The 23,469-nt window shown below is 46.3% G+C and overlaps 1 protein-coding gene across 1 annotated transcript in view; it reads right to left on the bottom strand.

Annotated features, from left to right (window-relative positions):
* NCAM1 (neural cell adhesion molecule 1) overlaps window positions 1-23,469 on the bottom strand; it is a 385,399-nt gene that overhangs the window by 62,089 nt on the left and 299,841 nt on the right. The window contains exons 8-12 of the mRNA XM_042957775.1: window positions 5,017-5,091; window positions 3,108-3,326; window positions 1,913-2,056; window positions 1,388-1,525; window positions 99-216 (exon numbers count right to left, since the gene is read on the bottom strand). Coding sequence (XP_042813709.1) covers window positions 99-216; window positions 1,388-1,525; window positions 1,913-2,056; window positions 3,108-3,326; window positions 5,017-5,091 — 694 coding nt within the window. The remainder of the gene's footprint in view (window positions 1-98; window positions 217-1,387; window positions 1,526-1,912; window positions 2,057-3,107; window positions 3,327-5,016; window positions 5,092-23,469) is intronic.

The raw sequence follows: 23,469 nt of genomic DNA, 5'->3' as shown, positions 1-23,469 counted from the left end.
AGCCCATACCCGTTGCACTGAAATGCCAGCACGGAGCAGGCTCTGTGGCGTCGCCTTCTCCACTAGTCCCTAATAAAAGGCACGAGCCGGTCTCTTACTTTGTCCAGCTCATGGTGGGCTCTGGGAAGCCTTCAGCATCGCATATCAGGGTGACGGACTGGCCGAGGTTGGCGGTGGCATTCACTATGCTCTGCCTGGCCTGGACGGTGGGTGGCACTGAAGGAAAGAAGAACTGTCAGGGGTGGCTGTGAAAACCCGGAGGGACCCAGTGGCCTAGAGAAGAGGCACATCCGGGGGACCTCAGGTCGGAGGGTCACAGCCCAGAGGTCAAGAGTCCCGGGCAGCTGCAGGGCTAGTGTGAGGGATCTAAATTCAGACGTGTACAAAATAATTACTCTAAACGGAATAAATAAGGCACCCACAAACATGCGTCAGTGTTTTTCAACAGTACATAATGTCATTGTATGTATAGCAACGTATAATACTGTTTTCCAACAATACAGCTTTAGAAGCTACATTAGTATGTTTTATTCATTTAAAAATAGTATTAGACTTAAGAAATAGTATTCAACTTATACTAGCTATTTATCATTATATATTTTCTTAGTCAATGAGTATTAAACTTACAACTACCATGGTAAGTGGAACCTGATGTCCAAAAGGAGGCTCTTGATACTGGAAAAAGTCGGAAAAGCCTGTTCTCAGTGGCTAAATGGTTAATATACCAATTCAAAATGCATCAGCTTACCGAGTGACATTTCTCTGGGATTGTCATAAACAACCGTGTGCACAAACTGTTTCTACCAAAAGGACTGGGAGGGGGAGAATTTGGCAAAAAATATGTATCAACAGCCAAAACAATTCGACCACGATTTACTTATTTTCTTAGTACTGACATTATAATTTCCTGTAAACATCTTGTAAATGTCAGATCGATTCCACGGGTGTGTTTATGTGACACTGCAAATTAAAATTAATAAGCCTGTGGCCCAGGATTCTGACTATTCTGAGGACTGAATTGATTATAATATTTTCTTTGAACTTTGAGCCAGAGGACTAACCTCATGATTACAGTAGCATCAAGGACAATGAGGGATGAGTAAGAATTTATCGGTAAGCATGGGGAAAGTTTCCAGTTCCGTAAGACAATGAAGGACATTCAAGAGTTGCACTAGAAGTCCTTGGAGTTGAGGGAGACCCAAAAGGCAAGTGTATTAAGGAAAAAACAAAACAAACCAGAGGCTATGTAAGGAGGAGGGATTCAGCTGAGATGGATATGTGAGTCAGGACAGGATTTATTTAATAGACCAAAGAGGAAATTACAGAGGATGATTTGGGGGAACCAGGTTGCAGTAATGGAGAGAGCAGGAAGAACAGATCTCCTCACCATTCACAATGACCTGAATGTCCTTGAAGTTGATCTCCCCCCGTGCCAGGATCCTGCCCTCGCAGCGATAAGTGCCCTCATCTGTTTTCTTGATGCCCCGGATCTGCAGGTAGTTGTTGGACAGGACTATGAATCGGACTAGAAGAGACAAGAGGCGGGTTCATCCAAGGATCAGTCAGAGATCTCAGGTATCTGCAGGCAGGTCACAGAGCCTTTCCTCTTTCCTAGCTGCAATCTTACAGGTGGGGCTTTAAGCTGAAATATAGGAATATGTTCTTGGCTCTGACATACAGCCAAGAGCAAAAGTCTACTGGAAATTTGTCTTTCTCTTTAGAGAGAAAGTCAAGTGCCTGAATGGACAAGCTACAGACATATACCCATTCAGGACCTGGAAAGTGCATGTGGTTGGGGGACACTGGCATCTGAGTCTGGGCTGTAATGCTTCAGAGGCTGGCTGAGGTGGAAACCCTAGGGGACTTGGGGAGCTTGGGGGGAAAGGCAGCTGCCAGGGAATTCAGGCCTCACCGTCTTTTTTCAGGATGACATCCCGGCCTTTGTGTTTCCAGATGATGGTTGGGGGGAGGGAGCTGACCACATCACACACGATCACGGCATCTTCCCCCTCCCTGAACTCCTGTGGGGTTGGTGCATTCTTGAACATGAGCTTCTCTGGAAAATGAGCGAGAGAAGAGTGAGGGGAAACAGCTGGTCCTCCCATGCAGACCGCTTTACGCTAGAGCCATACCGCTTGGGTTGAGCCGTGGGCAACTCTCAATCCATATACCCAGTTGCACAGGACAGGGTCCCACCCCATATGTAGCCAAGACGCCAGGCAAAGCAGCTGGTATAATCAGGGGAATATGGCATCAATGTTTGGCAATCAATGCCTGTTCACTGAGTGCTGAATTTATCATACTTTGTGTAGAAAAGGGTCTATGGAGGGAAACAAGAGTCTTTCCCAAGTGTTCCTTGCCATGTGGGGTAGTGCCAATGAAACACAAAGCACAGGTGGAATGAACTGGTAGAACACCTAGCCTACAATGATTGGTCATTAGTCCTTTCTCTGTCTCCCACTCTGACACCCCAAACTCAGCCTTCCTAGAGCAGTGAGGATTCTGAAGAACTGAAGAAAGGCAGGCTTAATGGCAGTAAATACTCCGGCAATCAATACTTTCCATTAGCTGTCACCCACCATTATACTGGCCAACGAGTATATGCATGATAACAAGGTAATGAGATGCCACCTCCAGACCTGGTTTCAATGACAATGGGAACTGCCAGCTCTGAGCGGCCCAGAGTGTTCAGATAATGATCCCCCACACCCCACCGAGCCTCTGGGCTCCATTAGCAGCAGGGAGAGTGAAGTAAGAGGGAAAACCTGAATTGTACAACAGTGAGTCAACACTTGGGGAAGGGACGGGGAACTCTAAACAGCCCTCTGGGAACTGTGTAATTTGAAATTAGAGAACACAGGCCAGAGGGAGGTACCTGGGATCAGCATGAACCGGGGTCGTGAGTTCTGAGTTGGCCAAGGATCATTTAAGAACTCCTTAAATGGAGTCGGAGCTCCTATTAGGTCAGCTCAGAAAAGACTTAAGGAGTGGAAAGGAAGAAGCCCTCAGGCGGCCCTCTGTTGCCATCCCACTCTGCCTGCTGCCCACGTGTCTTTTGGCCAAAGGAGAGGACAGGGAAGATGGAGGGAGACAGAGGAAGCTCTTACGGAAGATCTTCACGTTGACCGTGGCCTCCGACTCACTGCCATCCTCGCCAGTGACCACGCACTTGTAGATGCCGGCATCGTCAATGTTGGCATTGTAGATGGTGAGTGTGGAGGAAGAGTCGTCATTCCACACCACGGAGATCCGCTGCTGGTTTGGGGTGAGCTTTTCTCCATTGGGGGAGAACCAGGAGATGTCTTTATCTTTGGCATCTCCTGCCACTAGAGAGGAAGAGATTATTTTCAAATCACTTAAGTTGGAAAGACAAAGTCCCCTCCAGGGTGACAGCAGGTTCTCAGTAAGAGCTACTAAACAAGAGATCATTGGGCTTGATGATCAGGAAGGGAGACCATGTACATTAGGACACAACACAGCCTAACTCTGGGCTTGATTGTTACGTACACAACACCACTTATAGTAATTGGAAAGAACTCAACCACCACGCACGCCAGTATTTTTCGGAATACCCCGTGAGGGAAGAGAAGAGGCATTTGTTGAGGACCTACTGTGTGCCGGGCTCTAAATGAGGAGCTACAGCCCCACAAAATAGGGAGCAAAGGGAGTTAGTGTCTAGGATCGGAGCTCAACGGCGTAGCCAGTCTGAACCAACTGATCAGCTGATTTTTGAGGGCTTAGATTATGGCCTCCAGAGAGGAGGATGAGACACCAGCTAGTCTAGGTGTGTGGATTCCAACCAGTTTTATTCTAGCATCTGCCGGCACACATTGGCCTGTCATTTCAGCACCCCACCTCAGACAGACAAATTATTCTCCTTAAATGCTGCAAAGAAGGCAGCCAGAACCACTCATGCGCCCTTTCCCTGGGCCCCCTGGGAGGGGGAGATGCCACTGCTTAGCGGTCTCCAACTCCGATCCGGAACAAGGGCTCTGGGCACCGCCTCTCTGCGCAGTGCCCTTCCGCAGGCCACACCGCCTGGCTCTGCACAGATGCTTAGTATGGAAATGAGGCAGCCTTCCTTTCAGGGCCCATCATGGTTTCAATAAATATCACTATTTGCAAGATGTGCAGTGGGTTCCATGGCTGCATCTCCAGATCATTTAAATCGCTGCAATGAAGGCAAAGCCAGAGTGAACACATCCGGCGGCCACGAGGCACCTCAGCCGGTGCAAATCGCGATTGCACTGAAAGGCCCCTCCCTATCCAAAGCCGCTTGCTAGATGTCAGTCTACGCCTAGCTGAGCTCAACGTCCCCGGTTCTTCCATGATCCGAATCCCAGTCATGTCACAAGCAGAGAACCCAAAGCCTAATCACAAAGCTTTCACTCCACGTTTCCTGACGACTATCTGAGCTGTGGAAACGGGGCATGTTTTCTCAAGAAAAAACAAGGACACCAGCTTCCACAAACCCAGAGCTCTGGGGGGAGCAATGGGACAGGATACAGGTGTTCACGACCGATCTGGAAAACCCAGGACCCACAGCCTCACAGCAAAAGAGACACCGGGGCTCCATTTCCTTTCAGGCAAGTTTCAGACCTTCTTGGATTTTCCTGTTCTGGCAGATTCTAAGAAATAAGCCTTACACTGACCCACTGAAGCATTATTTCTGAGGCAGCACTATTCTCCGTCATCATTTACAGAACTCCGGGTCGATATGGAGCAGGGGATCTGCGGTGATTTGCTATTCTGGGAATTTGTGCCCAGACTTTCCTTGGAAAATCCCTAGACCTCCTCCATCACCCTGTGGAAGTCCAGATGACGCATCTCACTGTGTCGGGGCGGCCCTTTGAGAAGGGAAGGAAAAGGGCCTGAGGGCTTCCCTGGCTCTCCGCTCACACGACTGGACCGGCAGCAAGGTGGTTCCAGGCACGACCAGTTCAGCACACACAGGCCACGGGCTTCTGCTCTGCTGGCCACCTTTCCTCAAATGCAGTGGGGGCACAGGGCACTTGCCTTGGCATAAGAAGAATTTGGATTCTCCAACGCTGATCTCCCCTTGGCTGGGGACAATATCCACCTGCAGAGAAACTGACAAAGACAAAGTCCAGTTGAAACACACATTAGGATTTTTGAGAACAATACCCAGAGCTTTCATTCAAAAATAGGGTCTCCCACCTCGCATTAAGAAAGAGTGAAGGCCAGGGCACCTGGGTGGCTTAGTCATTTGAGTGGCAGACTTCGGTTCAGGTCATGATCTCACTGTTCGTGAGTTTGAGTTCCGTGTCGGGCTCTGGGCTGACAGCTCGGAGCCTGGTGCCTGCTTTGAATTCTATGTCTCCCTCTTTCTCTCTGTCCCTCCCCCACTCACACTCTGTCTCTGTCTCTCTCAAAAATAAATAAACATTAACATTTTTTTTAATTAAAAAAAAAAGAAAAAAAAAAGAAAGAATGAAGGGAGGATGCTGTCTGGGTGGAGAGCTTGTCACCACCCAAAGAATCCCCAGTTCCTATGCCAAAGCCAGGAGTGGTCATGGTCCGGACCATTTCCTGTGGAATTTCTTTCCACTTAGACGGTATGAGGTCCCTGGGGAATTTGGGCTGACCCTCGCTCTACATGTTTCTGACCTCTTGAGAAGGCTACGCTCCTGCTCCAAAGAGAAGCACTTCTGGGATTCACAGAAATAAAAGATGAGCTCCTTTTGGATGTCAACCTGAAGCATTCCCAAGGCTGTGTGACGAGGGAAGCCTGTCACTCCACACCTCTGCACAGGGGTCTCCTGCCAGCGCCCCTTGTCACCACGCTTGATGACTACGGAAAAGGGTTCATTGTGATTTTGAAGCACAAGATGCCCAAACGCTCACCCTGCCTCATGACGAGGGGACCCACACCCCTCTTTCTGCAAGAGGAGACAGCACACAACACCATTGCTACAGTCAGTCAGGCACTCCTCTGCAATGCTGCCGTTGCTGCCCTGTGGGACCCCCTGTCACTCCTAGTGACTCGTACAGAATTCTGATTTGAATATGCACACACTCGGTCATTCTCCTCCACCGATAAGACAAAATACGCTGCCCCTGGATGCCACAGATTGCTCTATCCATTCAGTTCCTCATTCACCTGCTCGGAGCAGATACCTGCTCCTCGTGAAAACAGAGTTTTAGGATAGGGAAAAAATGCTTTTATCCATTTGGATTCAAACTCCTTCTGCCTCCCTTCCAAATCTGAAAGCTAAAAGCTAACGGACACTGGGTTCAATGCATGTAGCTTCTTAGAGCTGATGTGGAGGAGGGGCCTGGACTATACAGGCTGGGTAATAGAGACTCAGGGAGCCCTTCCTTAGAACAGCCATTTTCTCTGCACAGCAGACCGGGAGGGAATGCTGGTTGCCATGGAGACTGACTCCAGGCTGAGCTGCTGTCTGTGCTCCTGTGATGAAAGGACCATGGTGCTCAGCAGAGCCGAGGGATCAAAGGGCCTGCGTGGGGCTGGGAAGGGGAGCCTGGGGACATCCAGCTACTGGGGGAGGGTGGGGCCTTGCTAACCATCCACAACAGACAAAGCAGACCACGGAGAACCAGCAGAGGCTTCAGAAGGAGCCAGGGCACGAGTGAGGAATCAGGCACAGAGTTCAGGCTGGGGGAGGATGCTGAAGGCTCCACCGTGAGGGCAGGAGGGGCTACTCAGACTTCTCTGGTGCTGGTTGGGAAGAAATGGAGCAGTAATCCGGGGGCAGCCAGTCTCTCTCAGGCAACTTCACTGGGTTGACTGGTGATGACTCATCTGGGGCCTAGATGGAATATCACTGGGAGCAATGAAAAGGCTCCCCTACCTTTCCTGAATTGCCACATAGCACACAGAGCTGCAAAGGAACCTAACACTCTGCAAGTGTCACTAGCTGTGGCTGCTACTGTCACTCTGGACAGAGCTAGGTGTGCTCAGTTCTTTTTTTTTAATAAAAATTTGTTTTAAATGTTTATTTTTGAGAGAGAGAGAGAGAGAGAGAGAGAGAGCGAGAGCGAGCAGGGGAGGGGCAGAGAGAGAGGGAGACAGACTCTGAAGCAGGCTCCAGGCTCTGAGCTGTCAGCACAGAGCTCGACGTGGGGCTCGAACCCATGAACCGTGAGATCATGACCTGGGCCGAAGTTGGATGCTTAACCAACTGAGCCACCCGGGCACCCCCAGGTGCACTCAGTTCTACATGGAGGGAGCCAGAAGGAGTCTCAACCAGCACCAAGTTCCACCTCCTCATTTTCTGGATGAGAGAGAGAGGTAAAGTGACTTCACTAAGGTCACCTCTATTTAGGGCCAGCCAGGGTGGTGGTGGTGGCAGCTGCAGAGCCCAGGCCACTCGGCTCCCAGGTAAATGTCCTTTCCATCATGCAGTGTTTCCTCTGTGAGTAGAGGATAAAACGTTTTCATTCATTCCGTTTAAGGAACAATCTGGAGACCCTGAAGAACAACCCTCAGATTCACCATCCCCTAACAGAACAGAGCAAGCCCAGAGCTGGTAAGGCCTTTAGTATTTGGGGGGCACAGGGCCTGACAGAGGGGGCCACAGGCCAGCGCCCTCCATCGTGAGGCCAGCCAAGACCTTTCCATCCATGTCTATGGCTCACTTTCCACGGAACAACGGGTCCATGAAAGCCCAGGAGCTGCGCCTCTGTGATCTGTCACGTAAGTAATGGTCCTTGCTGGAGTTTACCGGGGCATTCTTTAGAGAATCAGAGGCATATTTCTGCCTGAAAGGTTCACTGGCCCATATGCTGAGCATCAGCAGCCAGCTTCAACATATGGATCCCGTTATTCTCACCGAGCCCTTATTGCTTTGAGAAGGATATTCTTATCCCAACTGAAAAAACAGCCTTCATTTTTTCGGTTCTTTTCAAACAGAACATGACTCTCCAGGGGCCAGAGAACATGGCGAGGCTCAAGAGTTTCATACCCAAATGTGGCCAGTATCCTTCTCTGGGCCGTGGAGAGCAATCAGAAACAAGAATTTCAAAGGAATTCCCAGCTTAGCCCGATCCCACGCACACATTTATCATCACAGAGGTTTTTGAAAGAAGACATATCCATTTAGACTCCTGGCACATAGGGAAAAGATAGTATGATTCCTCCTTCAAAACACCAGAATCAAAGCTGGGCCAGAGGAACCCCAGCCTCTCTGAAAGTCAATGCTTGGATGCTTTCCACTGAAGCACAATGGCTGATTCTTCTTCCCCAAATTCTGAACCTTGAATTATTAGGTTTAATAGCGGTACGTGGAAACCCTTCTCTAGTCTCCAAACTCTTTCCATGCACTTCGCGGTGCCCCCCGTCCTTTCTTACTCCATTAGGCCTTTCGTTGTTTGCAATAAAAATTCCTACCTCAACTTTTGCTTTTCTCCAGTTGCACATATAAGTGAAATTTCCTAACCAGGCATAACTCATACCTTTAAAGAAACCTAGGAAAACATTTCCCCCAGAAAAAGTATCTCAATTCTTGCTTTGCAACAAATGCTCTGCCATAACACCATGTGTTATCCTACTTCATCATAGACGCTTCCAAAGATACACGCTTTCACAGATGGGTGTCTGGACCTGAAGGGACCCGGGTGCTTCCAGCACCTTTCAATGAGTATTCGTGCCCCATGGCCCCCTACAGCCAGATCACTAGTTCTGGTTCACAAAACATAGTTTATTACTTCATCTGATGTTCACAATAGTTCCGAGACATAAGAAGGCTGACCTTATGGTCTCCGTTCTACACAAGAGAATATTAACGCTCAGAGAAGTAAAATAACTAGCCCAGGGGAATTCAGCTAACGAGCAGTCAATAATCAAAGTCATCTGATTCTAAGGCTCCAGCTCTTCCTCCTACACTCCACAACTACCACTAATGTTTGTTTGCTTTCCTCATGGACTCATTATGACCTACTGGTTACCATTTGCTCTCTTTCAAAATCATGGGCTGGAAACAGCAGAGTGTATGAACATCTTATAGTCAAGCTGCCGCCTTCATTTCTACCCTGGTTAATTCTAACTGGCATCTTTGCCCACAGATTATCATAACGTTATAACTTCTATTTCACAGGTGGGAAAGTGGAGGCTCAAAGCCATAGGAAATAATAATGGTGGAGTCCAGATTCCAAGCCAGGATGGTTAAACTCAAAAGCCCCAGATATCTCTCCCATATTCTTTCCATCCCTTGTGATCAGACAGAGAAAGGGTTCTCTTCAGAACAGAATGATTACCCCCTCTCCTCATCTCATTTAAAAAGTAAAATAACCCTGGGGGAGATCTGTAGGTTTTCAAATGAGTTTTCTGTTTAAATGTTTTTTTTTTTTTTTTAATTGATGCTATGTTAGAAAAGATGCAAACTTGTATAGCAAACAGCTTCAGATGTAGACAGGACTTTTGTAACTCAACTTCTGGCAGAAGTAAGACAATTTCCTTCAGTTGCTAAAGAAAAGTGAATTCAAAATTTCAGTTCATAAAACATGCTAAGGCATTTATCAGAAGAAGTAGAACTCTTACTAAGGCAAAGTAACAGAGAAAAATTATCCTGATTTCCAAAAGGAGATCATGGATTTCACTGGAGTCTACAACTTGTTGATTCTCTTTTTTAAAAAAAAGTTTTCAAATGTTTTTATTTTTGAGAGAGAGAGAGAGAGAGAGAGAGACAGAATGCGAGCAGGGGAGGGGCATAGAGATAGGGAGACACAGAAACCGAAGCAGGCTCCAGGCCCTGAGTTGTCACAGCACAGAGTCCGATGCAGGGCTTGACCTCATGAACCACAAGATCATGACCTGAGCCGAAGTTGGATGCTTAACCGACTGAGCCACCCAGGTGCCTCGATGCTCTTTGGTTTTACTGGTATTCTTTTCAGATTCTAATATGCTTGAGGAGGTAGGAGCTGAGAAGAATGTAAACCCAGGTCTCTCCCAGGGCTAACTGAAAATATTTTCTTGTTGAATGGTGATGAAAACATTGATTGCTGAGGAAGATGGATTAGAGATGTGCAGTGGGCCCAGAACCAAGGTAAGAATTGGTCACCAATTCAAGAGAAGGGTGAACAACAGAATGTTACTCTGATAAGTGACAATTTACCACATAAGGGATTTTCTAGAACATATTTGATAACAGCTAAGAATTTTTTTAAATTTTTTTAAATGTTCATTTATTTTTGAGAGAGAGAGAGAGAGAGAGAGAGAGAGAGACAGAATGCGAGCAGGGGAGGGGCATAGAGATAGGGAGACACAGAAACCGAAGCAGGCTCCAGGCTCTGAGCTGTCAGCGTAGAGCCTGATGCAGCTCTCGAACTCACAAACCCTGAGATCATGACCTGAGCCAAAGTCAGTCATTTAACTGACTGAGCCAGCCAGGCACCCTGTTAACAGCTAAGAATTTTTGAACAAGGAATCAAAGTGTCAGTATATAGTATTTTGTTAGTTATTGTTCCAGAAATGAACCTTGAACATCACCATACTTAACCACTTCCATGGAGAGTTGCTTTTTATTTTTCAAAATCTAACTGAATGCTAAAATCTCTTTCATGTGACTATACCTATGGGAAATCCAGATATCTGACCCAGGGGCGTAATAACAGAGGCGCCTCCACTTTTCAGTGGCAGTTTGCTCCATTAGCAAAGTACTCGAGGGAAAACATAGGGTAACTTTACTACTAAACCAACCAAACTCGATGAAGGCAAAACCAAAACCAACATGGCAGTATTGGAGCATGCCTGAAGCCCAGGACTCTGGACCAGACTGTTGAGTATGAATCTCAGATTTGCCACTTACTAACTGTGTAATCTTACCCATGGTATTTAACCTCTCAGTGCCTCTGCTTTCTCATCTGTAAAATGGGAACAAACAGAACCCTCTTCATGGGGCTGTTGGAAAGACAATATGAATTACTACATGTGAAGCACTTAGAATAATAGAATAATGTCTGACACATAATAAATATTTTATGCTTAAATCTATGCTAACAATCCTTCCCAAAGAAATTATTTTGATCACAATTTTTGAGGGAAGCAATGTTTCTCTCCATGGTTTAAGATAAACTTCCTGAACGATCCCATTGGTCAGGTAGCCCAATTCCATTCTACACTAATTTAGATATTTGTTGTTGTTGTTGTTATTGAGAGACAGAGACAGAACATGAGAAGGGGAGGGGCAGAGAGAGAGGGAGACGCAGAATCCGAAGCAGCTCCAGGCTCTGAGTTGTCAGCACAGAGCCCGACGCGGGGCTTGAACTCACAAACCGCGACATCATGACCTGAGCCGAGGTCGGTTGCTTAACTGACTGAGCCACTCAGGCATCCTTTTAGATATTTTTAATTGCCAGTCATGACTTTATTGGTATAAAAGATGACTGAATTCAATCAGAGGCAAAAAAAAAACCCCTAAAACTCAAAACAATAATGGAGGCTCTCTAGACAAGCCACTTCACCTTGGCCTCAGTTTTCTCATCTGTAAAATGGGAATGATGGTAAGACTGAATTCATGTGGCTGGACTGTCAGGATAATTAGATGTCCGGAGAGAGACATTGTTAAGTAGTCAGGGACTGGAGCCAGAAAGACCTGGGCCCAAACCCTAGCTTGGACGCCAAGTAACTCTGAGTTCTCAGGAGAATCTCAGAGCCTATTTGCCACATGTATAAATGAAAATAACATCCCTATTGATGTCACAGGGATGTTGACATGATTTAGAAAGGTAATGTATGTAAAGTACCAAACACCAGACTGAGTTGGTTGTTTTTTACATGGCGATACATATGTGATAGTATTTTGAACACTCTCTCTCTCTCTCTCTCTCTCTCTCTCTCTCACACACACACACACACACACACACACACACACATCCCATACAAACAAAATCTCTAATAATGCTTGTAGTGAGAAAAAGATAATGGAACCTCTTATAGACTACTGGATTCAACCTGCCCCAAATCTCTTAAGGGTTATTTGTGTGTGTGTTTGTATCTATGTGTATATACAGTACATCTGCTGTGAGCCTAGATACATGTGTAAAATAATGCAACATGGCAGATTGCTATTTGTTGCAAATAGCAGCTGGACATAGGTAAGATTATCTCATTTGGGGAGAGAAAAACAAATAAACTATTAGTTGCCCATACTTGACACATGGGCCCTAGAATTCTGGCTTGAGCTACTGTTGATAGCAGCCGGGAAGAGGAAGAAAATGAGATAGCCTGTTTCACTTTCAAATATTAACCCAAAAGTTAAATGTCATTTTAAACGAACTGTAAAGTACGTGTTCTCAGAGATTTGGGCTTCAGGTTCTGTATACTATGATCATGATGGCAGACCATATTCTAATTGCCAGTGGAAGCATCCTCATTTCTCACAGCTGGCTCACAGCAGTAACGGAAATCATCCCGAAGCCATCCTTAGGGCTGCTTGGTTAGGGCCCCATCTACATAAGTGCTGAGAGTTCTAATTCCCATCGTAACCTAAACACCCAGAAATGATCTACATTGGGTATCCACGCCAACTAAGTTTACAAGCAAACCCTTGGGAAACCTGTGTGAAACCCCCAAAGGACTCAAACCCCTGGCTTCCCACAATATGTCAGCCATCCCAGTAAGGTGAAGGAAGCCGTTTGAGAAAGCTGTGGTCTTTCCCAGTTGAGAACACCAGTGCACATCAGATGTGGAAGAGAATTCACCCCTGGAACGGGAAGCAAGGAGGAGTCTTGGGGGTGGTGGAGAGTCCATTCTTTATCCATTAGAATGGAGAAACCAAAGCTCCCCGTGTGAAAATAAAGCCATATGCAAAAGTTGCAGACGTATGCAGGCATTTCTAAACCAAATTTACTTCAGGAGATGCTGGGCACATACAACAGACAGGTTTCCAAAGTCTTTCCTTTTAATAAAGCCACCCAAACTGGGCAGTGTTTACTTGCAAAAGCCATGTAATAGGTAATCCTGGTGAAAATTCTCTTCAGTGTCCTCAAATCTCATGACTCTTCCAGAGTGATGGGGGGAAGGGTGCAGAAGGTAGATGTGGCTTCAGAATTCTTCAGCTTTCCATGCCATGTGATACTATTATAGATACTGTGATAAGATAGCAAGGAAGAAAAACACCTGGGCATCACTGCACGACCGAAGCCTACATGACTGATCTGATATCCCTGCGCCCAGAACATTCTATCCTATGGGATTCTGGTAGCCAAACAACAGAAAACCCCTTGCCGGAGGCAGGAGGCTCTCTTTCTTAGCGTTATACATTACATGAGCTGCTGGGGATCAGGAATAATTGGGTACCGGCCCTGTTTCACAGGACTGGCTTCAAGTCAGAACACAGAGCCAAGGCATATAACAGCTTCAGTTTTCCTGGCCTCCCCAGTTCCCTGGGTCAAATCACCGTTTCATTAGGTCTGATCAAATGGTTTGCTTTTATAGAAAGAAAGAAGTCAGTGGTTTTAAGCCATCATTGTCTCCACAAACTGCCTAAAAGCTAGAAAACTTCACTAAGGTCACAACACAGTGTCCCGTGCTTCCGGTTATAGGGCAAGAAGATCTATACGTTGGTTTAATCTGTTCAGAAGTAATAGGCTGATGCTGGTGGCCAGGCCCTGACTCCCACCTCTAATCCCCATCCCCAGGAAAACACACCATTCTTATTAGGAGCACTCTGGAGCATCTTTAATGGGTAGTTGGAAGAAATGACACAATGGGCTACTAAGGAGGCCAAAATTGACCCAAACAATTTCCACACGACACCAGCAGATCAGGCACAGGAGAGAAGCCAGCCTGAGTCTGATGAAAAGAAGCTTGTTTACTGTTTGTTTGCTTGTTTTAGTAGCGGGTCATAAAGGAAGGGGACGATTGAAGAATTTAAATGTATTTTTTTTGCCCCAAAGCAGCAAAAAGTCAGAAGTTTACTCAGAGAGTCTCAAAAGGGCCAGATTCCAGACGAGGAGTGAAACCCTTTCCGAGGGGGCCTTAGCCCGGTCTCACTCATACAGTCCACAGGGGTGAAGACAGGAATGTTCCACGGCCCCTCGCACTAAGGAGTGCACAGCTAAAGGCATGCGTGTGTGCCAAGAGGTGGCAAATGTGGTCTAGTTGCACTGTGACTTCTCAGTCTTCTACTGCACTGGATTCATGGCTGGGATTGTAGAGCTATTTAGCGACAAGGAAGGGTGAGCCAGAAAGGACCGGATGGGTAATCTGTAGCCCCTTCCTTTCACAGATGGGAAACTCCAGGGGCAGAAGTCGAGGGTCCCCACTGCAAAATCCGGGACCTACAGTGTTGGCTCCATGTGCTGACCTCTGCCCTGAGGCCTCTTCTTGCACGGGTTTCTCTCACCTGCTTTACCCTAGTCTCACCTCTGCTCCAGAAAAGCAGGCATCATCAAGTAAGAGAACCACTCCAGTAAGTGCTGTTAAGAAAGCTGGACAAACGGCAGGTGCCCTGCTAAGTCCCAGCCCAAGCCAATGACAAGGTCCACTATTTCCAACACTGCCGTCACTTTTTAATGGAAGCTCAGCTTCCCGGCTTCCTTTTCCACCTGCCTTTCCCATTGTGTGCCTTTTCCAGGCCAGTGCTTTGCATGAAGCTGACATACTGAAATGCAGGGCCAGGATACAAATGGACAAATGGAACTCAGCTAAGGTTCTCCAGATAAAAAACATAAAATCTGTCAATCGGCCTCAAGAACCCTGGCCTTCTGAGTAAATTGCTGCATGCTGTCTGAGGGCGTCCAGGATGCCCACGACCATGTTTTCTCAGGTCTGCTCTCGTGAAAACACTGCCTTGACAAAATGACTTGCTTAACTTCTTTTCTTCCAGCTGTAAAAAGGTACTCATAAAAGGCGTATTGTTCCTCTCCCGCCCAGCAGCTTTTGCCAACATGGCAAGAAGTTGGAATTATATCTTCTAATCTTTGTCCAGCTGTTGTTTGCAGATGTTGTATTCTTTACACCCAGAAAATAGAAATACAGAGAATGCTAGCACACAACTTCATCCTGAGAATTTCAGATCCTGCCCGTGTCTTTCAAAAATGTCCTTATGTGTTCGTAGCTTTAAGCACATCTGGGCTATTGAAGACACAAAGGCTTATAATCCCTCAAACAACCAGTGCAAAGAGTTGTTAAATTTGGTTTCTGTCAAGCGAAAAATTCATATTCTCAAACAAAGATATATATAAGTATGTGGTAATTGTTATGTGCCAGTCACCCTACCAAGCACTTTATTGAATTCTTGTAATCCTCGTAACAATCCTACAAGATAGGTGCTTGTTATTATCCAAAGTGGAGAAAGAAGAAACTGAGGAACTGAGATGTTAAGTAACTGGCCCAAGGTCACAGAGCCAGTAAGCAGTAGAGCCATGATCTGAACCCATGTAGATCCGGCTTCATAATCCTTGATCTTATGTAGATATTACTTACAGTCTCCTTTAAAGTCAACTGACATGAAAAAGGGGTTGGTTCTGTGTTAGATGAGCTAAGCGCCTATGTAGAGAAAACCCCTACCTACTCAAGGATATACTCTGCTCAGACCCCAGGATATAGTGTTTCTGAAGAGGGGCCGGAAACAGGTTTCTTGAATCCTGAGCCCAGCAGGCCACACGCTTCTCCCCAGTGTAGCCCTGCCTTGTCTCCAAACTGAATCCTCTCTGCACTCCCCACCCCACCTGCTCCCATGGGCCTGGCCTTCATGCACACCTGCAGTCCTCCTCTGCTGCCACTAAGTGCTCAGCACTGGTGGCATCCACCAACAGGAATCAGGCCAGAGGCTGTGAGTGGCTTTTCCAATCTACAGGTGATTCCTGACCCCCCAATTTGGTTTCTGGGTAAGCCATATAATCCCTTATTAAAAAGTTAATATTACAATTGTTATTTGGTAATAGTTAAGTCTTGGCTAATTCTTTGTTCCTCTGTATGGTGTGCATTTGAAATGGATGACTCATGGATCTGGTCACCTGGCACCCTCTCCAAGAGTTTATTCTCCTTAAGGAGCGATCTGTAGAGCATTCGTGGTAAAGGGGTTCCTAGTAGAGGTCAGAATCTTTTCTACTGAGTGGAGAGGTCTGGTCCCCATTCCCTCAGCCACCATCACCCCCAATCAGAAGGTGCCTGACCTGGTAGATAATACACAGAGCCACATTACACAGTATTTTGAAGGGAACAGAAGAGAAGGAAACTGAGACATTTAAGTAATAACTTAACAAATAAAAGATCCATAACCTGGAAAATAATCATCATGTTTCCCTGAGTTAAGAACGAATAAGAAGGCTGTCACTGGCACCACTCATCAGGGTAAGAACTGAAATGCCGTATCTAGCACTATGGCTTATCAGGGACCCAGAGCTGAGACCAGTCACAGACTGGGTGGGGAGGTGGAGAGGGAAGAGGAGGGGGGGCTGCAGTAGATGGTGGCTGTGTGACGGTCCCAGCACATCCAAGGTACGTCTTTATTCTGAGACTCTGGTGTTACATCTGCCAACCTTATGATCCATCCATCCACAGAATTGCCCATAACATTACTTTCTGATTCTCAGTTAAAAGTCCTTTGGCTACACTTACACGGCCTTCTTGTTTTGATTTCAGGGACCCAGAAGAGTCTGGGAAGTGTTCCTCCAGCCCCAGGCTGCTTATTGATATTCCTTCATTCTTCTTACTTCTGCCTTATGATTTGTATACCTAATAACAGCAAGGGTCTCTGGCTATACTCTAGGTTGCTATCAGCTGTGTCCAGTTATAATGAATCAAAGATTTGGGTACAGTTTGCTAGGAGGGCTGGGGAGGCTGAGACAAAAACCACTCAATGCTCAATGTCCCCACCTATTTTGATAGCTGGGACCTCCTCCATGTGCTAATTACGGTTTTTTTTTTTTTTTTTTTTTTTTGCCCAGAATACTACTGCAACCCCAAAGAACTGCTAACAAGTCATGAAGTTAAACATGGAATGAGACCCTTATGATAGTCTTTATGGTTTTTTGTTTGAGTTCTGTTTTTGTAACAAGTTTTTATTTAAGCAACCACTATGAAGTTGTTTCATTATTCACTGAGACTCCTTCCCTCCCCCACTCCAAACTCAACTGTCCTTGACACACTCACTCTGCTTTATCCAATAGGCAGGAGAACCTTTGAATCCAAGAGTCTGTGAAATCAAAGCCAGAAACATTAAAGACAATCCCCCCATGGCACCATGTCGTAACGGGCTTTGATGTTCAAGAGCCAAAATGAGTGGGATCCCAAGGAGCCAATTGAAAGGTCAGGGGCAGATACGAGGCTCACTCATGAGGAACAAACACAAACCAAACTCATCTGATGGTGGCAGAATCTTCTTTTAGGAAGGATTTCACAGAGGCAATGCTTCTTAACTTCTCCTTCAAGGTGACAAATTCTGGTTATGAGCAACTTTAAAACCAAGTAACTGAACTTTCTTATACCTAGACCCTTATCTCAGAAAGAAGGAAAACCTGCCAAGAGACAAATTCTCTCTTTAGGGGAGATTTACAGAAACCTTGGTCTCTACTTTAGAAGACCAGACCCCCTTTCTTGGCAACGGGAGTTCACGGTGACCACTGTGATGTTGCCTGATGGTTCTAACACCAAGTCTACATAAGAGACTTGGGTGGGACACAGGGGAGGAAACACACACACACACACACACACACACACACTTTCCTTCACCCTTTCTCCCTGGACAGTGAATTCCCCTCTGGGAACTAACTTTTGAACTTTCAAAATGGTGTCTGGTCACAGTGACCGAGCCTTTAGCTCATGGGCCAATGGATGTCCCTTCTTTAAAAACAGAAACCCATAGGGGCACATGTAACCCAATGTTTATAGCAGTGCTTTCAACAATAGCCAAATTATGGAAAGAAAATAAATGTCCAGCAACTGATGAATGGATAAAGAAGATGTGATTTATATATACACTGGAATACTATTTGGCAATGAGAAAGAGTGAAATCCTGCCATTTGCAGTAACATGGATAGAACTGGAAGGTATTAAGCTGAGTGAAATAAGTCAGAGAAGGTCAGATATCATGTTTTCACTCATACGTGAATCTTGAGAAGCTTAACAGAAAACCATGGGGGAGGGGAAAGGAAAAAAAAAGTTACAGAGGGAGAGCCAAACCATAAGAGACTCTTAAATATGGAGAAAAAACTGCAGGTGGATGGGGGGGGATGGGGGAGAGTGGAAAATGGGTGATAGGCATTGAGGAGGGCACTTGTTGAGATGACCACTGGGTGTTGCATGTAAACGATGAACCATGGAAATCTCCAAAAAACAAGAGCACATTTTACACACTATATGTTAGCCAATTTGACAATAAATTATATTTAAACAAACAAACAAACAATAACAACAGCAACAAAACAGAATCAGCCTCAACAGCAGCTAAACTTGGGAGTACATAACTAGTTTCTATTCCAACCCGGACTGCCAGCTACAAAACCGAGAAGTCCTAAGACTACAGGCAACCTGGTCATCTTTAAATGAGTAGAACTCACACGTGGTAAGGTTTTTTTATGTTAACTTTCAGGTCCCTTCTACCCCCATAAGAAACTCCTCCCAAAATCTCCACTGCACGGCCATGACAGCCATCACAATGCAGCCAGCCAGTGCCTCAGGTGCAGTGGTGACTAATGCATCTGTCTGCTATCAGGCTTGCTGTGTTGTCCTGGGGGTACTCAGCAGGACTCTTTGAAGTGTGAATCATGACAGGATGGGCCAGTTGCTTCACTTGGGCTGGGCTGTGATCTCCCCCAAAGACCTATCTGTTATCTAATAGAGACCCTGACATATTCCCCTTTGGTCACCTCCCTTTCCACCTGACCCACCACAATCTCAGGGTCCGCCTTCTACATACTTCCTCAAGACAGACACAGTCCTACCCTCCCAACAAAAATAGCAACACACTTTGCTCAAGAAGAAAAAGCACAGACACACATGAATATATACCCTCTGGTCAGGCATTAGACCTTATTTTGTAATGAGGCAAGCTGCCTTTATTTCTATAAACAAGTCACAGCTGTCAGCATCACTAGCTGGCCTTTAAAGATGGCAGGATCTTATATAAAGCTATTAAATAGTGACAGCCTGACAGCCAAGTTTACTAACAGGCTGGAATTGGCTAAGTAAATGCCTAGAGAGGAAAGAGCACATGACCCCAGCAGCAGTCCTTCACTCCCTCAGGGGCAGCGGATCTGTCTCCAAATTCCATCCTGCTCTCTGAGGGTATAAGCGGCGACTCTCTTTTCCACTTTTTTGTTATGGGGTCTACACACAGATTTCCATTTCATGGTGCATTTCTTATGGAGTCCATTCAAGCAAGATGACACCTTGTGAATCGCCTACACAGATATTTCCAACACACACGCACAAAGACCACCCGCACCCCCCTGCCAAGTCTGAAGAATGGCCACCTCAAACATCACTGGACTGTGAGTTATGTGCCTGCTTCCTAGGAAAGGGGAGGTGATGATGAAACCCAAGCTTTCCCCCCAAAACTTCTCTGTAGGTTATAAAGCTGAATAATGATGATGATGATGATGATGATGACGACAACAAACAACCACATCAAAGACTTCTTGACCTCCACGAGCTGTCCTTTTCCCTGACCCCTGGGGCAATGCTATTAAGTGACCAAAAATGAGCTCTAGTCTTAGACTGGTCCTTGTCTTGCACCAAGATCCTTTTGTAATGTCACAAGAGAAGACGACCCTGACACCGACACCTCAGTTTAGAAGGAAAGCACATCAGGATAAAGGAAAGCGATGGTGCTAACTGGATCTCACACTCGTGCAGTGTGATGGCCTCTAACAGGCCTCTGTAAGAAGCTCCCTATATGCTAATTCTGTGGCTTCTCACAGTCTTCAAGAAACAACCAACTGTGACATCAGCTTCACACCCAAACTATGTGTGAACAGCCTCTTCTCTCCCGTTGGGTGCTGTAGACTGAGGCTATTGCTGGAACCTTCCACGAGACCTCGACTATCTGTGTACAAAGTTGGCCCAGACTAGACTGGACTGAGTGCCGGCTTTCAAAAGTGACACTTCTAGATTCTTCTTCCATGGAAAAATCAACCAGGACCACCGGATGACTGATCTGAGGCTATTTCCTGGCTTTCATTGTCAAGGTTTGGCCCCAGGATCCTCTATGGCCTTTATGGCTTCCATGCCATACAGGAAGGGAATTGGAGGTGAAGAGGTAGGAAGGCCAGTCCCTGCTCCATGACTCCACAGCAACTAGCTGTCCTCTTCCATCACAGCACCTGGGTGTTGCAACGTAATGTATGAACACCTGTTTATTAAATGACTGAACTCTGTAGAGACGACCACGTGCATCCTCGGTGCTCAGCACATAGTAACCCCAAAAAGATCTGTCCCAAATTAGCTGGGAAGATCCTGCTTTGACTCTTCTTTTCTGAGGCTCACAACTGCGTGGGATGCAGGGGTTCAAATTCTGGAACGGCATCGGCCAATCTGCTTCAGAATTACCTGGAGAGCCTAGGAAAACAGACGTCCTTGCTGCATCTCTGGAGACTCTGATTCAGGACCCCTGCAACCGGGGGCCTGTGATTCTAGTTGTGAAATGCTCCTCGGATGGTTCTGATACACAGCCAAGCCAGGGCTCACTGGCCTCGCTGCGTTCACTGATGAACTACAAACGATATTGAACTCACTGAAACTCTTTGAGTCCTTGCCCGAAGGTTTTTATTTTTATCATCGTTCTTATGTTGCCCTGGTACTTTGCCATTTACCGCATGCAGCAATGTGGCGCAGCTCTACATAATAAACTCCTGTTTCACGCACTGGCGTTCAAGTCTGTCACATGAGTACTGCAGGAAGTCTTACCCAAACACACGTAAACATCATGTTCTTCTGAAAGCAGGTATGCCCCGCATTCAGAATGGATAAATAATAACAGACAGAAAGTTACAGTGAAGGCACCACTGCCCTCAACACACCTTCTGACATCCCTGGTCCACCCAGCCCAGGGTAACTTGTGCCCTGCCAAATGGAAGGTCTCAATAATCGGTCGTCGGTCAGCTCAGCAATCTTTCTCTTGCTTTGCCAAGTGGGTCAGCCTGAGATGTTCCCTGTATAAGCCTCGTTTAAAGCTTCCACAGATAAATGTGCTGGTCACTAAGCGGCTATGGTGTGAGAAATCTATTCTGGATGCTCAGACCAGATCCTCGTTAACCATAAGAGAAAAGAAAGGGGAGGTGTTGCAGGAGGCATCACACACTCCCTTCCTAACAGGAGACTTTGAGGCTCTGAAAGAAAAAGGCTCCCGAAATACAAAATTAGCTATAAATCATAAAATACGACGAATTACCGCTATACGTAGTATCTTCAAGATGGCAGGTAAAAAGGATACTGAACACCAAATGGTTCTCAGCCCAGAAAGCTTTCTGATACATGGTGCAAGGAACTACCCACCTCTCACCTTTGCTCTGTTATACTGATTAATTTCAAACCTCCGCATTAAGCATGACTCTCAATCCCCTGCTGAACCTGATAAAAAGACTTCCAATTGTTGCAAGTAACTCCTAGTTGAATTCATCTTGCTTTGGAAGCTGCAGAATCCCAAGGACAAACGTTCCTCTCATATGTAAACATTATGATTTATTCTGAATATTTCAGTGCTTGCTCAGTGATTTCCCCCCTCTCTACAACACAAGCCTCACTTTAATTTTTTTAATGTTTATTTATTTTACACACGCACACACGTGCGTGCAGTGCGAATGGAAGAGGGGCATAGAGGGAGGAAGACAGAATCTGAAACAGGCTCCAGGCTCTGAGCTGTCAGCACAGAGCCGGACGCGGGGCTCGAACTCACAGACCATGAGATCATGACCTAAGCCAAAGTCGGATGCCTAACTGACTGAGCCACCCAGGTGCCCTGCCACAAGACTCACTTTAAAGGGGAAAAAAAAAAAAAAAAAAAAAAAACATTTGGTGATTCATTAGCTCTTTCCTGAATGTAGGAATTCATAACTACTACACACACACGGGTGCCTTTCCACCTAAATTATAGATCTTTCTGACCATTCAGTGTGGATCTCTACATCTTACATACGCCCTTCAAATTGCCTACATGTAACAAATAGATAAGAAAGTGTAGAAATACGTTTTCCTATAAACTCTTTGGTGTTCTCTATTTTAAACTATCAAGATAAATACAACTCACCCTAACGTCTCTGTCGCCACAGCTCACTCTCCTGTGGGCACCATTCCACAGGACCCCAAAGATCACCCTATGCACCGTGTGGGGGCCTCACTTGCTTTTCAAGTAGCCAGTGGACACGAGAACCAAGGCTCACCTTCTGGCCGGTTCAGTAATTTGCAGCTGTAAGCTTCTTGCTCTTACATTTAGAAATTGGTGACATTATTTAAGAGCAGACTCGCATAATAAACTGGAGGAAAAGATGGAATAGGAGAATCACACCAAGCAGCTAGACGTAAGCTACCAAGAGCGAGGTCAGGTATCTCCTGTCATTTCAAAGCGTCTCAGACTTGGCTTTATACGCAGCAGGTTCCAATAAATGCTCTCTGCTGCCTGACAGCAACCTTCCTTTCATGTATGTTTTATCTCCCGGTAAACTACTTGGTTAAAAAAATGTATTTTAGAATTGTTTTCAATGGAAATGCGTGGGTCCATCCCTAAGAGTGGGGTCGTGAGGTGCGGCGGAAAGAGAATCCCGCACCCACATGGCAGGAGACCTGGATTCCGGTGCTAATTGCCTCATTTGCGCTGTGGCACTGGAGCCCCAGCTGTAGAATTAGGATAAAAGGAGAGGCAGAGGGTGGCAAAGTGGGAAAAGCAGATGAAAAGGAACTAGAAAACTGGGGGTTTTGTTCTGGCCTTCCTCCTAGAACACCCACAGGATCTGAGGCGAGTCATTTTACCTTGCCAGGGCTCACACTATTCATTCAGAAAGGAAGGGGTTGGACGAGTTTGAAGGTCCATTCCACCTCTATAGTCACACGATGGGGGTCAGCTTGGCAATTCGTTAAAAGGATTTCCAAACTTCCCATCTTCCTGCCAAGGCTGGCTTGTCCCAGTCTTGCTGGGGGCCGACCCGTAGGCAAAGTCCCACTTAGTTCCAACTGATCCTCGCTGACCCTGGCAGCTCGTCACAAGTCCCAGCCCCACCTGGGCAGGGGTCTAAGGTGTTCCCATAGAAAGCCTGGGGTCCTGGTCCCTAGACTCAGCTAGTGGCTGAAGTTCTGGTCCAAATCAGATGGACTGCCTAATGCACAATGCTGCCACCCAGTGGGTGGGCAAGACGCTCCTGTGGCTGCTGTTCCCCAGCCACTCCTACTCCCTCTCTTTGGTGACACAGAGATGGCAATATTATCTGCACCACAGAGTGGTGTTGAAGAACAAGGGAAGGGCGAGTGAAGTGCCTAATCCATAGTAGGCACTCTACAAATGATAATCAGCACTGCTACTCATTACCATAATCCAAGGCAGAAAGAAACA

The sequence above is a fragment of the Panthera tigris genome, chromosome D1 (genome assembly GCF_018350195.1).
Source record: "Panthera tigris isolate Pti1 chromosome D1, P.tigris_Pti1_mat1.1, whole genome shotgun sequence".
Classification (NCBI taxonomy): Eukaryota; Metazoa; Chordata; class Mammalia; order Carnivora; family Felidae; genus Panthera; species Panthera tigris.
This window is presented reverse-complemented; position numbering and strand designations above follow the sequence as displayed.